Below are 12,941 nucleotides of genomic sequence, written 5' to 3'. Positions count from 1 at the left end.
TTTTGTAGGTCTTGGTGGTCTTGGTGGAAGGAGTTCTGCACCTACTGTTGTTGCAATTGAAACAAAAGATGTATAATCTTGTTTGGCTGCAGGCAAATTGTTAAAACGTGTAGAGATTGTGTTGTCAATACGAGTTGTAAGGTCTTTATCATTCGTAAGTACCTGCCAGAAGAGCTTTTTCTTGACAGGTTGTACAGGGCGCCGTAAGCTGAGCTTAACAGTTGCAGTTACCATACGATGATCACTGCCGACAGGATTGGAGGATGAGAAGGCACGACATTCATTGATGCTGTTACGCCAGCGCTTACGATAGATGATGAAATCGATTTGAGATAGCACACCCTTTGGTGACCTATATCACCACAGTTTTCTTGGTGGCTTTTGGAATGATGTATTTCCAATGACAAGGTTGTGTTGTTGAATAAAATCGAGAAGAAGCAAACCATTCCGATTTGATGTAGTGTGATAGGAGAAACCTATGCTGATTTGTGCATTCATATCGCCTCCGATAAAAAGCATGGAGTGAGATGGAACATCTTCGACAACGTGGCTCAATTTCGAGTAGAAGTCTGCGACAATGTCCTCCTCCATACTGTTGTGAGGAGAATAGCAAGCAATAACCATGGTCTTGGGATTACCTTTGAATGTAGCAGACATAATCCGCTCGTCATGTTTTTTCACAGATACGAGAAGAGGCAGTAATTTCGAGTTTATTGCTATGCCAACACCATGTATCGAGGCACCACAGCTGTTTCAAATGGCTGATGAAGTAAACAATGTTGTTGATCCAAGATTGCGGTTAACTATTTCAGGATCAGTGTCTTCGTGAACAAATCGGCGTTGATTTTTTTTTTTTTTATCTTTGTGTTTTACTTAGTTTCTACTTGTTTTTAATCCTGTTTGTAATGTCTAGTTGTGTATTTCTTTTTTTCCTGCCCAGGGACTGCAGGTGAAAATTAGCTAATTAGCTAACCCTGGTATAGAAGCTACTCTATGCATGGTCTCTGTCAAATAAACTAATAAACTAAACTAAACTAAATGTAATGTCAATGGTATAATCATTCAATAGTTTATCAAGCTCTGTTTGCGGTGACAGATGTTGGAGTGTTCTGCCGTTGAATGTTGCAATTTTGTAAGCTTTAGTTGGTTTGGAAAGGCCTTTCTTTGGTTTGCGACGATCAGAACCTGCCCGCCCCGCAGGAACATGCCCCTCCTCCACAGGGTTGAGGACAGGCTCATCATTAAATGCAGGAACTGCATTGTCAGACCGCATGATTGGCCGGTTTTCAAGGGCTTTAACCTTGGAGCTATAATCGGACTTTGTCATGTTTTTTTCTAATGGCTGGATACATAAACGGCTCACCACACCTGAATATGTTTTACGGTTCTCCGCTAACTGGAGCAATGCACCTTCCCGTTGTCATACTGGATGATCTTCCGTGAAGCTGCGATGATCTCTCTGCCGAGCCATCAGTTTGTCAATGATCGCCACAGGAACTACAACTACCCCGTAAAGAGTAGAGGTACTTTTTATTGAGGTTGGGTCACCTCTAGATCCACCGTGTTCGGTCTATGCCCATGCATATTAACAGAGTTACCTCGCGAAGGATGTGGCTCTTCACCACGCACGGATGGTCTTCACTATGGAGAGGCTAGTTGCAGAACAACAACTGCGAAAGGTGCTATTTTACGCATCACATAGTGCTGGGTGCAGGAGGACCAGTCGAGGACGCCCCTAAAAGGCCATCTCAGAAAGGTACTACCCCTCTGCATAACTCCCTTAACTCCTATATTATAATAATGTATAATAATGTATAATAATAATACTAATAATGATAAACTGAACACCTCTCGCATCAACAACAAACTGGTAAGTTAGGAGGAAGATTCTTTCGCTGACGTCATATAGCTCCTCCTCCTCTTTTGTCTCCTGGGTGCTGCAGCCCCGTCAAATTTGCCCAAATAGCCGCATTTTTTATCATAACTTGTAAAATAGGTGCCTTCATGAATTAATATATGGATCATCGGGAATTACTTTTTATGTTATAAAACATCGCCAAAGATGTCAAAAACGTGTCATCAGCCCTTTAATAGTATGTATAACTATTGTCTTTGTATTTAGTTCCAGGTACAATCAGATCAAAATTTATTATACTAATGTCAAATTTAGTGAGTAAATTTTCCTTTCATAGGAAAACTCCTTCTTTATTAGCGTGTAAGGATCTAATCTCATTGAGTGGTTTCTAAATCCACTTCTTTTGAGTGTACTTCTTGGTTTTAATAACTTGCTTGTTTGCTGAACACAAACATGACAATAAGTTCCTGTGTTAATGGACCAGACTCCACTTTTGGATCATTAATCCCTTTTGGCTGAGAATGCCCTGCATGTATGGTTTTATGTTGGCTTCTGGCACAGTTTTAAATACAATACCTACAATTTAAAAAAAGGAGGGTTTTTTATTGTATGTATTTAATTCCTGGGCTCCCATCTGTAACAGGGAGTGATATTGCATCCCATTAATGCATTTTACAATAGCTTATTAGATCCTGATAGAATAGATGAGCCAAAATAGTTGGGGATCTTTATTAATGGGCCCCGACTCATTACAAGTATGAATAAGTGGGCCTCAAAGCAGAAAAGGTTGGGAACCCCTGGTCTAAACAATAGCTTAGGAACTCTTGAAGAACTTTTTGTGTGTGTGTGTGTGTGTGTGTGTGTGTACACAGAAGCTCCTGGAAGATTCAACATATTCAATAATTTTGAAGCTCTTCAAGAGTTCTTGTGATAATTAATGGGTTTTAGCTTCCAAAAATGGTTGTAAATGTAAAAACCCGATCTGTGATCTTTTATCATTGTGATCTCTGTGCTCAGACCTGATCAGTGCTCTGTTGCTCAGGTCTGTTCAGCAGCAGAAGGGAAACTAATCGAACCGGATCATTTTGGGGCTCAGCGGCGCTCTCTCAGTGAGACATGGTGAGAGTTAATAATTATAAAATAAACTTTGCCTCACTCTTTTCTGGTATTTTAAACTAATTTACAGTGGACTCTCAGACTGTAGAGACTCTTCAGCCTGTAAATGCGGCTGGTTTTATAGTTTAAACACTTTAGCCGGTGATTATAGAGCGTGAGTAAGCGTTTCCTCAGCTAGCGCTAGCCGCGGTGTTAGCATCATGCTAGCGGCTCACGGAGAGTTCGCCTGTCTGTTGGTTATTTTAACCCTGTTTGTGTTTGTCTTCTGGGGTTTTCTTTAGAAAATGAATTAAAATATATTGTATTGATTTGATCGGAATAAAATAACTTTTCATTGTGTTATTATTGTAGTTAGCATGGTGCTAACCCAGCAAGCAGCTTCATGCATTAGCATTAACTTAGCGGCTCGGATCATTTCCGGTGTTATATTTATATATTTCTGTGTTAATGAGTTCTCGGTGTGTAATTAAATATACAGGTTTTCTACTTTTTAAAGTTAATAATTTAATGTAAAATTCAGCCGAATACCAGCTGCTGTCGGGAGATTGGCGCATTACTGCTTTCACTTTCACATCACAGGCTTTATTCTTTATCTTTGGTTAAAGTGAGATTTATAAAACTTCACAGTGCATTAATTTAGCTAACCAGCTTTAAAGGATTTTTAAATATTCAATGTTTTGAAGTGTAAGTACAGTGATCACATCTTCAGCAGCTTCTTATAGAACACACACACTGCAGAGTTATCAGGATGTGTTACATTAATAAAACATTACACTCTTTTTTTTATTTTGGATGAAAAGTTTCTGTTCTGCCCCAAGATGCACCAGTATTATTATTAGTAGTAGTAGTATTTAATTAAGTAAGTAATTTTGTTTGCTGTTATTCCAGTAAAATTGAAGCCATGTGTATGTGTCTCTCATCCCTGCAGTTCAGAAACCAGTATGATAACGATGTTACAGTGTGGAGTCCTCAGGTGAGCAGCACAGCACTGGGGTTCTCTGTGTCGGGGTGGGGTTAACAGGTGTCTCAGGTGATCTGATCACAGCACTAAGCTCAGAGGGACAGGAAGTATATACTCGCGCACCCATCAACAGAGCTGCAGAAACTCATGATGAAGATGATAATGTGGATGTGATGAATATTAATGTGTGTCTGAGCTGTCAGTCTTTATTGTGTGGTGTTTAATGTCTCAGGGACGAATCCACCAGATCGAGTACGCCATGGAGGCAGTGAAGCAGGGCTCAGCGACTGTGGGCCTCAAATCACGCACTCACGCTGTGCTGGTGGCATTAAAGGTATTAACACTGCAGAGTCTCGGCCCCGGCGTGAACATCTCTACACACTAATTCCTCAGCTCCCCAATCCAACACACATACCTTGGATTAAATACACACAGTAGTGCCCTGATAGGGGCAGAGTGCACATTACTGATGCATGCTCCTCAGCAGTCCACACTGCCCATACCGACGTGCTCCCCTTCCCTACCCCAGGTATACACGTGTGTTTCAGTGTGTATAAAATAGAGTGAATAACGTCTGCTCTTGTGTGTGCGTGTGTGTGTTACAGAGGGCTCAGTCTGAGCTCGCTGCTCATCAGAAGAAGATCCTCCATGTTGATAATCACATCGGGATTTCCATCGCTGGACTGACTGCAGATGCTCGACTGCTCTGGTACCACAATGAACCACAAATATATCCTCATTACAGACGCACTGTATACATGGGGGTGCTGTTCCAGCTCAGGGCTTCACATCTAATATCAAACACCAGCAAATCAGCATGGTGACTAATCACATACCAGATTCTTTGTCATCATCTGCTCAGAGCTTCAGGGTGCTTCATGCAGGTACCTCAGAGAGACAGACACAGAGAGAAAAGAAAAATGAAGGATCTGCCATCTCATTTTTTTTTCTGTTAATAATGTCTCTGCCAGTGGCTCTGTTCACATGGATCCTCATATCCATCCATTTACACATTTTTCTACCCTTTATCCGGTTCCGGGTCACGAGGGGCAGCAGTCTCAGATAGTGGTGCCCAAACCCCCCCCCCCTTCCTTGGGGGGGGGGGGGGGGGGGGGGGGGGGGGGGGGGGGGGGAGGAGGCATTCCCAGGACAGCTGAGAAGCATCATCCCTCCAGCCTGTCCTGGCTCCGCCCCGGGTTCTCCTCTCAGTTGGACGTGCCCATGGTAGCCGCGGGGTCTTAAAAGTCTTAAGTCTTAAATTTAATATTCCAAAATTAAGGCCTTAAAAAGTCTTAAATTGCTTTGCCCAAGTCTTAATTTTTTAAACAAAGGTCTTACATTTACTCATACTATTCTACAATGTGAAAACGTGGGTTTTGCGTAACATCAGTGAGTTTCTTGGAGTATGCGCAAAGAAAGGAACAATATTGATACATTTTCGCGCCGGCGCAATCGTCGGAGTCTGTGGTGGAGAGGAGACTCCGCGAATCGCAGCATGGGGAAGTGTTGTTTTAATCACAGGGATGAGAATATTCTGCGGATCTCCGAGTTTTTCCCGCTGAAAATGTCATTTTTGTGAAACGTGTAGATCCGTTGAGAAAATTTCGGGGGGGTTCGGGGTGTGTGTGTATGGTTAACGATCTGTGATCACCTTATAACGCAGACATCCCGAGTCTCCCGGAAGTTCCGGGAGTCTCCCGCATATTGATAGCGGCTCCCTGATGCCCGCAAATTGGAGAATATCTCCCGGAATCTAGAGCAAGAGTGCGCACGCGCAACATTGTCTACCTCGCGCATCTTAGAATGTGCGCATATGACGGAGCGCGAGAGAGAGACTGCGTGTGTGCCTGTTCATGTAGCGCATGCTAGACAAAGAGCATCCTGATTGGGTTAGCAAAATAAGCCAATCAGCTTTCAGTGTGGGCAGGCTTTTATCCCTTTTCTTGGGGACCGACGTTTTCAGTTGAGTCAGTGCAGCCTACAGGATCGGCATGGCAGAGAGAGAGAGAGAGAGCGCGCCCCAAAAAACCAAAGTCCAAAACCCACTTCAGCTCAGATTACACAAAAGAATCTCCCTGTCTGATAATCTCCCTGCCTGATAATCTCCCTGCCTAATAAGGGTCAAAAATAATGACAGTTTTGCGCGATGTACTGTTTGCAGCAGTGGTTTCAGCATTGCCCATGGTGGCTTAAATGATTGTAAAGGACATGTTGAGGTGAGGAGTGTCAGTTCATGTGCATTATAGGTCTACAACAGGCTGTCATGAAAAGACCAAACTTATTGAAGATTTCTGTAAAGTAACAATGTATGAATATACATCATATATATCAAATACACATCATATAAGTGTGTATCTTTTATAAATGAGGTTAGCTTATCTAATGTAGCATGTTGGGGAGAATCATAGTATCATCTATATTTCTGATGAAATTTTAAGTATGATAGCATGTATAACTCTCCTCCTTATTGCTCATTTCATGGGGGGGGGATTGTTGGCGTGTGCCGTGCGGGAGCGTCTGCCCACATTTTTTAGGCCGAGATGAACTTATAGTTTTTGATTTAAAAAAAAATTTCCAATATGTAATGTTCATTGTACATGCCTGTTCTTTAACTCAAAATCTTCAGATTGCCCGTATGGTATCTGTATTACATTACACAACATCCTGTCCAGATAAAACCTCGTTAGTCCACACAGCAGTTGAAAGGGAAGTGATGAGTGATGTTGAATGTTGCCTGCTTAATATGCAAGACCTCCTGCTACCATGATAACATCAGAAGAAAGCTTAAGAGAATTATATGACAGAACTTTTTTCTGGTTTGCACTTCATTGTAAAGGATTAGAGTATTCAAAGACATGAATAGCTAAAATGCAGAAATATAATACTGTAGAGCTCGTTTATATTAAAAGGTGCGTTGATTTGATTTTTTTTTTTTAAATCATCAAATGTGAATTGATTAAAAACAAGTCTCTTGTACCATATTAATCGTTTTCACCTGGGAGTCCACCAAGAAGGGGAATTTATTTCCAAATAAATTGCAACTTTTTGCTTATAAAATTAATGGTTTCGGGGTAAAAATAAAATAGCCAAAAATCATTAGCTCCCGCCCCCTGGGCCCCCACCGGGGCTCTGCCAGGGAAATCGATAAATCAAACGGGATAAAGAACTGTTTCCGATGGGCATGGCTCGATAGTAGCGTTACCGTGCAGATAGGGACACAAACTGTGACGACGTGCCTGACGGAACATGTCCGAAAAGTGGACGTGCCGGGAAAGGTTCTGTGTATTCTGTGCTCAGATATGATCAGTTATGGAAACAGAGGAGCTAGAAACATCCAGGAGCACATCAAAACAAAAAAGCACAAAGGTACGTTTTACTTAGAGTCAGGAGGAATTTAATATATCGTTACGGTTACCTCCATTATCGCTCACGATATATATTTATCTTAAAGTTTATAAATGTTTTAAACCATCATTGAATTTGAAAACTATATATATAAGGCGCACCCCCCTTTGAAACACCCCCCCCCCCCCCCCCCCCCCATGCACGCTTTGCGTGCGTTATGTCTGCCCTTGGCAGACATTTCAGAGTTTTTTTTTTTTAAATGTCCCATTCTCATCCCTGTAATCAGCAGTGGCTTTCAGATGAAAGATATCGTGATTGGGTGAGGGAGGTTCCTGGAAGCGACGTTGAAGCAAGATGCTGTGTTTGTCGAAAGACCTTCAAGTTGTCCACTATAGGTCATTTTGCTTTAGAGTCTCACATTGCATCTGCCCTCCACCGCCACCAGCCCATCGCTCAGTTCTGCACGGTTCAATCTCCGAATGCACCTGGAGTTGGCACGAGCACCACTGTCAAACATCAGCAGCATCAGCCAAGCCAGACATCATCGGCAAGGCTAGCAACAGCACAAGGGCCGAGCAGTGGCATGATGGGTGTCGGTGGAACCCCAACACTTCGGGCAGAGGTGCTCTGGATTTTAAAAACAATTACGGAACACCACTCATACAGCTCGAATGAGGGCATAAGCGAACTCTTTAAGGCTGCGTTCCCACACTCGGAAGTCACTACAACATTCTCCTGTGGAAAAAACAAAACGTCTTACAGAACAAAATTCAGGCTTGCTTGTCTTGAATGTGAAGATTCGACAAGCAATGCACATAATGACTTTTAAGTATATAACTTTTATAATAAAAGTATTTTTACTTGAAACATTTGTCATTATTGGGAATTTGATCTGGTGTTCTATGACCGCATAATGGATGCGATGTAGGTCTTAATTCTCATTTAAGTCGCCTTAAAAAGGTCTTAAAGTCTTAAATTTATGGTGGTCAAACCTGGGGAAACCCTGGTGCCCAAAATACCCCTCTGGGAGGCATCCTAGACAGATACCCAAACCACCTTGACAGATGCCGCTGTACTTTGAGCCCCTCCTGAATGTCCAAGCTTATTTCTGCCACATGTATGCGTGATCTCGTTCTTTCGGTAATTACGCAGAGTTCGTGACCGGAGGTAAGGGGAGGAACATTGATTTACCGGTTAATCTATAACCTCCCCTTTTGGCTCAGCTCTCTCTCTCTCTCTCTCTCTCTCTCTCTCTCTCTCTCTCTCTCTTTTTTTTTTTTCTTTTTTCACCGTGACAGATCTGTAGAGCGTCCCCATGACTGCTGGCACTGCACTAATCCGCTTGTCAGTCTCCTGTTCCTTGTGTTTCTAATGTAAGGAGCCTAATATTCCAGTTAAAATCAGTTCAGAAGCCAAAACTGAGTAAAAATGTGTCCTATAATCAGATCCTCTGTTTACTGAGTCAGTGATGTTTCACCAGTGAACAGTTTCTGTATCATTAACACCTGTAATCAGACCAGTGGGTTCAGTGGTCTCCCATTAAAACAGGAGCGGTGTAAAAACTGTGATTTCCTCTGTGTGTGTGTTGTTTATAAATGCATTTGCAGTCATATTCCTACAGTTTCTCCTAAAAATATAAAATCTCTGATATTCTGCAGTAACTTCATGCGTCAGGAGTGTCTGGACTCAAGGTTTGTGTTTGATCGTCCACTTCCTGTGTCTCGTCTCGTATCACTCATTGGGAGCAGTATCCTTTATCACACTTTTTTTTTCTCTCTCTGTCTCATACACACACACACACACACACACACCTATAACATGTTTATCATTGTGTGTCATTATTCACATACTTGTGTATGTTGTGTACATTTGGAGGATTAAAAGCGCCACCGTTTATTTTTATTATTATTATTATTATTATTATTGTTGTTATTGTGTCCTTGAGTGTTACATCAGAAACTCAGATCCCCACACAGCGTTATGGGCGGAGACCGTACGGAGTCGGCCTTCTGATCGCAGGCTACGATGTGAGTTCACCACACACACACACGCACGCGCACCAGTTTATTTAAACATTGACAAACTATAACACACACACACACACACACACAAAAAAAAAAAATCTCACTACTTTTAATTTGCATGTTAATAAATAATGAAAGAAAAAACTTCTTGTAAATATAAAACTGTTCATTAACCAAAAACTATTAACACAGTTCTTAAACACTGTATTGGTATCATGTAGACTGTAAAGATTATTAATTTTAAAAATGCTAAATATTTTAGAGTAATAACTGAGAACATGCAGCTAAGAGAAATAAACACACAAAACATCGTGACGTTTGCATTAAAAATATTTATCTCATGTTGAAAGTAATTAGAACAAAGTAAATAAAGTTCTCATGGCATTATAAGGAGAAGTGACTTATTAATTCATATTATTAATAATGTTTAAAAAATAATCATGTTGAAAAGAAATAAAACAAGTAAACAATGTGTATAAACTCTATATACAGTGTAAACAGTGAAAATGGGCAAAAAAACATTTATACAGTGTAGAACAGTAAACTACTGGAGCATGTGAATAAACACAAGAATAATAAAATAATATAAACATCATAAAAATATATAAGGAACAAAACTATCAGAGCCATGAAACCAGTTGAGGGCAGATGGTCTGAGGGAACAATGTCAGGATTAATGATTCTGTGATTTTTAAAATATTAGTGTTCGCTCTGTGTGTGTGTGTGTGTGTGTGTGTGTGTGTGTGTGTGTGTGTGTGTGTGTGTAGGATATTGGTCCTCACATTTTTCAGACTTGTCCGTCTGCTAACTACTTTGACTGTAAGGCCATGTCCATCGGAGCGCGCTCACAGTCCGCACGCACGTACCTGGAGAGACACATGGATCGCTTCACTGAGAGTAAGAACACACACACACACACACACACACACACACACACACACACACACACACACACTGTTTCCCTTCACTGTGTTCAGTTTTCACAGAGAGATGGCTGATTGTGGTTTAACATGTGGTCTTGTGTACGTCCTGGAGTTAGCCGAGTGGCCATCGTGGTAGTCATGTGACACCAGTGTAACCATAGCAGCTGAAGTGTGTGTGTGTTTTCTTTTCAGGTAATCTCAATGACCTGGTGCAGCATGGGCTGTGTGCTCTCCGAGAGACTCTCCCTGCTGAACAGGACCTCACCACCAAGGTGTCACACTCACACACTGCATACACAAGTGTTCCTCATGTCACCTGTGTCTGGTTGATTGTGTGACGTTAGATGAGTTGAGATTGTGATGGAGTGATGAGGCGTGTGTCGCAGCGTTAGAAACCACACACACACACACACTCTGTGTTAAACTGGTGGATATACACTTCCATTACTGTTAGCTGAGTTAACCTCGTAGCTTCACTGCAGAGCTTCAGGAAGTTTATAGTTTAACACATGCTGTAGTGATGCTCTGTGTGTGTGTGTGTGTGTGTGTGTGTGTGTGTGTGCGCGCGCGTGCAGAACGTGTCCATTGGAATCGTGGGTAAAGATCTGGAGTTCACCATCTATGATGATGATGATGTGGCTCCATTTCTGGAGGGTTTAGAGGAGAGACCTCAGAGGAAGGTGAGAATCCTAACACTCCATCATCATGTTTTTACAGCATGCACATACACGGCTTTAGATTTCTTTAAAGATAAATCTTACACCGGAAGAACAGGAGGTGTTTTTCTTAGAACACAGCCCAGTACTGCTGGAGATCAGAAATCTGAAGTGTGTGTGTGTGTGTGTTCCAGCCTGTCCAGCCCAGTGATGATGCCGCTCCAGCTGTCTCTGATGAGCCGATGGAACACTGAGGAACTGATTAATTATCCGTCTTCATGTCACACTGATGTAGAGAGTTGGCGAGAGTCTGAGGCACTGCAGCGTTCACTCTGGGTTTAAATCCACACTTCTGTTTTCTATCTGTTCTGAGATCAGATCAATAAAATACCTTTCTAACGTTCATCTGTCCCTCTGTCTCGTGTTTAACTGTGCATCTGTACCACGGTCACGGAGGGGTGTAACGGTACATCACAACGTCAAAATGAAGAAATCTGAACATGTGCCTCGTGGACACGTGACTCACATCCTGCAAATCAGTTTTCTATTCATTATACAGGGTGTTTCAAAAAATTTTATATTATTGAGATGTAAATAGGGGCGGCACGGTGGTGTAGTGGTTAGCGCTGCCGCCTCACAGCAAGAAGGTCCGGGTTCGAGCCCCGTGGCCGGCGAGGGCCTTTCTGTGCGGAGTTTGCATGTTCTCCCCGTGTCCGCGTGGGTTTCCTCCGGGTGCTCCGGTTTCCCCCACAGTCCAAAGACATGCAGGTTAGGTTAACTGGTGACTCTAAATTGAGCGTAGGTGTGAATGTGAGTGTGAATGGTTGTCCGTGTCTATGTGTCAGCCCTGTGATGACCTGGCGACTTGTCCAGGGTGAACCCCGCCTTTCGCCCGTAGTCAGCTGGGATAGGATCCAGCTCGCCTGCGACCCTGTAGAACAGGATAAAGCGGCTACAGATAATGAGATGAGATGTAAATATCCCAGAAACTACATAGTCTAGGCAAATGAAACTGAACAGGCTTAATGTTGAGCAACATAAGATTTATTCCTCAAAATTTTAATGAGAAATTCAAAGGTATGTGGATTCCATGAACAATTTCACAAATTTTCAACATGCGTGCCGCCTGAGACACGGCACACTTCAAGTCGGTAGTCCAGCTCCTGCCAAACACGCTGCAGCATGTTTTTCTATTAACAGTGCATTAGTGCTGGAGCCTATCCCAGCTGACTACGGGCGAAATTTGAGGTCAATAGAATGAGAATTGGCCAAATTATTAGATTCAAAAAAATTTGATAGAATTTCACAAACACCCTTTACATTCATTCTATAGTATGTGTATATATATATGGACTGCAGTTGCACAGTTTGAACCCCAGGGGTCCCATCTGCACAGTTTACTACAGCGAGCACACTGGTCACATGATCCTGTTTGATTTATTTAGTTTTATACAGACAAAGATGCACATTGCTTAAATTTAAAAATGAGTCTTTTCATTTAAATCTTTTTCTTTTGTATTTTGTTTAGAATATTCTAAGAATTGAATCAAAATCATAAATCCAGTATCAGGACCTGATAATCGTGAATATGCATGAGCGGAGAGTGTCGTTACACCCTACTGTATTATTGAACTGCACACACAACAGCAGAACCACACCCACTGTCCCACTGCTCTTCAGTGAGGGGGCGGGGCTTAAGCTGATCTAATCAGCCAATCTCAGTAGCACTGTGGCATCACTACACTGTACACCAGCAGCTGACTTGTTCCTCAACGTGTCTCAGTGTAACTTCTCAACCTGAACGTGTGAGCAATGTGCTGAAGGTGATCTCTCAAGGTTTTTTTTGGCTGGTCAAGTTTAAATTAAGCTCCACCTTTTGTGACACAAGTCATAATGAATTATGGGTCTTTCAGTTCATCATTGTTTGACCGTTTCCTGACTGATGTGTCGTCTTTACTCAGTGTTTTAAAAAAAAAAATTCTCTGTAAGTGGAGTTTGGAAGATAAGATCAGGAGAGATCATTATCGTGTAAAACCCCATGTGAACAGAAATTAGACATGT

At 42.0% G+C, this 12,941-nt stretch overlaps 1 protein-coding gene across 2 annotated transcripts; it reads left to right on the top strand.

The window, feature by feature from the left end:
- The first annotated feature begins 2,879 nt into the window (after positions 1-2,879).
- On the top strand, positions 2,880-11,283 carry psma1 (proteasome 20S subunit alpha 1). Of its 2 annotated transcripts, XM_060928552.1 has the most exons (10): positions 2,880-2,974; positions 3,900-3,944; positions 4,165-4,266; positions 4,538-4,641; positions 8,936-9,024; positions 9,234-9,304; positions 10,069-10,198; positions 10,417-10,496; positions 10,800-10,904; positions 11,075-11,283. In XM_060928552.1, the coding sequence occupies exons 1-10, from the start codon at positions 2,972-2,974 to the stop codon at positions 11,132-11,134; spliced, it is 789 nt and encodes a 262-aa protein (XP_060784535.1). In that variant the 5' UTR covers positions 2,880-2,971; the 3' UTR covers positions 11,135-11,283. The 2 variants fall into 2 exon arrangements, with proteins under 2 accessions (XP_060784535.1, XP_060784534.1); XM_060928551.1 differs by lacking the exon at positions 2,880-2,974 and having other exon boundaries at positions 3,879-3,944.
- Positions 11,284-12,941: the final 1,658 nt, after the last annotated feature.

Source organism: Neoarius graeffei, chromosome 8 (assembly GCF_027579695.1).
Source record: "Neoarius graeffei isolate fNeoGra1 chromosome 8, fNeoGra1.pri, whole genome shotgun sequence".
Taxonomy (NCBI): domain Eukaryota; kingdom Metazoa; phylum Chordata; class Actinopteri; order Siluriformes; family Ariidae; genus Neoarius; species Neoarius graeffei.
The sequence above is the reverse complement of the archived record's forward strand: the minus strand, read 5'-3'. Positions and strand labels throughout refer to the sequence as shown.